Genomic DNA, 3,292 nt, shown 5'->3' with positions numbered 1-3,292 from the left:
AGACAGATGGAAGGTGAGGCAAAACCCGGGGAGGTCGCGCGCATCTTCATAGGCGCCGCAGGGACGCGAGGGAGTCGCCGGGAGGACGCGGGGTTCGCCATGGCCGGAGATCGGGGCCGGCGGCCGACGAACATGGTCGGGGAAGAAAGGATGTGAGCGTCAGCTTGAGGGCTTCCGGACGCAATTCCTTCGACGACGAGGTCAAGCGCGACAAGGCGGGGCTTCTGGACAAGGTGGCTATCCCGGGGATGGCCGTTGGCCGCGGCGGTGACGACGGCAGCGGTGAGCACGAGCCTGGATCTTCGTGCGTGCGCGCGACGAGCACTCTCCAGTGGGTTTGGTGCGCGCAAGGAGCACGCTCCAGCTCGGGACGGCAGTAGCGCGGGTGCTGCGGGAGGGCACGACAACTGTCATGGCAGGTTGCAGCTCGGGCGTGTGCGACCTGGGCGACGGCCATGGCGGGGGCAGCTCGGGCGTTTGACTCGTCGCGCGTCAGGCGGCGTCAGGGCATGGCGTGGGTGACCTGGGCGACTGCCATGGCGCACGCAACAGCCGTGTCGGGGCTTGGGCACAACGGCGGCGGCTAGCTGTACGCCCACAAACTGCTCGATAAAATGCATAAGAGGAGACGGAAGCAAAGAAGATGACAGGTGGGCCCTTCCTGTAATTTGACGGGCTAAACAAACGGTGGAAGAATTTGGCGCCACCTCAGCCTGACCGGTGGCACCCACTCGTCAGTTATTGCGTCAAACGGCTCAGTAGGGAATCAATTGACTGATCAGTGTTTTTCGCAAACTGTCAGCACAATACCGGTGGGTTTTTGTCAAAAAACCGAAACATGGTGGTTTCTTGATTTAGGGTCCACAAATGTGGTGGTTTTTACAATTTACTCTGTTATAGAGGGAGTAGAACTCAATCTTGCGGTTTCATCACTCGCTCATATTCTGTCCATATAAAAACGGGACCCAAGGATTTATTACATCTTATATTTTGCTTTCTAGCTAAATGTTTATGAACAAGACATGATTTGGCAAGATGTGCATAAGGACTGTAAAGGTATATATTTGCCATGATTGTACTAAACTATTAGAATATTTGTGCCCCATTGCAACGGGCAATTTCCTAGTTAGGAGTAGAAGATATAGCATTTTGACCTTTCCTTCTCTGGTTTGGAATTGCATGCTATTCATAACAGTCATTGATTCCCTACTTTCAGCTTTAGCTCTCATATTATTAGTCCAAAGGTCATGTTTGGCACACTCAGGTATCATTGAAATATATAGCAAAACATTTTCGCAAAAACGTGTGGGGTATTATCTAGTTATAACAATACACAGTTTAGATTTGTTCTCTAGTCTTAGCTCCTAAGTCTCAAGAGTGTTTTTTTTTCAATGGTCAAGAGGTAAGTTGGAGAATTGTAAAAGTGCACCTGAATCATTGCGTGATCTGCAGAAATTATTTGTTTCCCGGAGAGTACCAATCGGCAACGGCATATGAAAGTTCCAGCGTCAATAGGGACAAATTGTTGCAATAAACTGTTCCATTTGGCAATGCCGACGGGTAGACTAATCAATTTGTCACATTATTAGGTGAAGCTAAGTACCCCACCACCAATCTTATATCCAAGTCGTCGCATTGTCATGAACCAAACAGCTCATTTGCAGATTGCAAGTAGACGAGTTGTGAGTAGTAAAAGAAGGTCTCCGTCGAGACATACAATTCTTGATCACAGGAACCGGAAAAGATACAGGAGAAGAAAATAATGTGCATGCAAGCTCTGAATCTTCTGAACGATGAACAAGACGTACGCACGAATTAATTGGTGTGCCTGGCCTGGAGGAGTGGCTTAATTTGCACCAGCAACAACGATCGGCTGTATATATGGTACGGTGGCGCTGGATCGATGATCTCCCCTCTCGCTCAGACGATGGTGCAGGGGCCGGGGTGGTCGTCGACGTAGCAGCTGTAGGTTTGCGGCGGGCAGTGGGGTGGCGGCGGGCAGTAGGGTGGCGGCAGGCAAGCCTTGGGGCAGTGCTTCTGCATCAGCTCCAGGCATTCCTTTTTCTTCTTCTCCTCGGCCTCCTTCTCCTTCTTCTTCTTCTCCTCTTCGTCCTTCTTCTTCTTCTCCTCCGCCTCCTTCTTCTCGTCGCCCACCGTCACCACCGTCGCCGGGTGCTTCCCCTTGCGCAGCGCGTCCACGACCACCACCACGTCCACATCCCCCACCACCGTCAGCGTGCTCTTCTCCTCGTCGTATGCCATCGACTTGACCCCTGCCATGGACACACACGAGGTGTCAAGTAAGTTACAGAGACGAGCGAATCAAGGCCACGGAGAGAATATACAGACCTTTGACCTTGGACACAATCGTAAGAACGCAAGATTTGCACTTCTTGCAGACCATCGGCACCTTAAGCACCATCTGGTTCAGAATAACAGAAACGGTGAGTGACCGATAGAATCTCACAAACAAGCCAGGGAGGAGGGAAATTAAGAGCATGCAGAACCTTCATCTTCGCGGGATCGCGGCGAGATTAAACTAGGATGCTTGAAGATTACTGATTTGTGTACTTGGTATATCCGCCTGTACTCGAGCTCTCCCGAACGCCTTCCCTCCAATGGCTAGCTTTATACACAAGTGAGGACCATGTAGAACATAATGCCCATGGTGGTTTGGACCCTGGACTTGGTCAATTGCAACAATTATTGCCACAGTGCAAAACCAACTTATGCAAATGCATTTCATATTGTTGTTTCTACAAGGAGATTTGAAATAAGTTTATAAGTCAGTAACTAGTCGTAGTAGTAGGTGTGCAGCCCGTATGTATTCAGCCGACTCTCCATCGGATGTCGACATGATGAGAATTATGTAACACCCGCAAAAAGAAGTCCCGGGATTTCCAGTACCTTATCATCTATTGGTGCGTTTTCTGCAACGAACGGCGGCAGTTAAGATTGTGCTTATTCTAACAGCTGGTTGGAAGTTGAATTAGTATATGCCTAATCATCAAATGGATTGATAGTATACAGCTATGCCGTGGTTGCTGTCTGGTTAGATAGTCTTAGTTTTCTATTAGCGCTTGACTAACCAGCAACCTGGGGAGACGACTTGGTGTCACGTAGGAGACGTCGGCAACTAATACCACTGCGACAAACAGCACGGTATGGGTGTACTGGAACGAACATATATATGCAGTAGTTGGTTCGTATTCTGTATTCTATGGGCGCAACGTCGCTTATACTGTATATAAGAAACTTAAATAATTAAGTATGGTTGCCCTTGTCTCTCCAG

The 3,292-nt window shown here is 49.4% G+C and overlaps 1 protein-coding gene across 1 annotated transcript; it reads right to left on the bottom strand.

The window, feature by feature from the left end:
- Positions 1–1,561: 1,561 nt before the first annotated feature.
- Positions 1,562–2,930, bottom strand: LOC109776840 (uncharacterized). Its single transcript, XM_020335504.3, has 3 exons — positions 2,508–2,930; positions 2,350–2,422; positions 1,562–2,273 (listed from the first exon to the last, which is right to left on the bottom strand). The coding sequence occupies exons 1-3, from the start codon at positions 2,511–2,513 to the stop codon at positions 1,921–1,923; spliced, it is 432 nt and encodes a 143-aa protein (XP_020191093.1). The 5' UTR covers positions 2,514–2,930; the 3' UTR covers positions 1,562–1,920.
- Positions 2,931–3,292: the final 362 nt, after the last annotated feature.

This window comes from Aegilops tauschii, chromosome 3 (genome assembly GCF_002575655.3).
Source record: "Aegilops tauschii subsp. strangulata cultivar AL8/78 chromosome 3, Aet v6.0, whole genome shotgun sequence".
Lineage (NCBI taxonomy): Eukaryota > Viridiplantae > Streptophyta > Magnoliopsida > Poales > Poaceae > Aegilops > Aegilops tauschii.
This window is presented reverse-complemented; position numbering and strand designations above follow the sequence as displayed.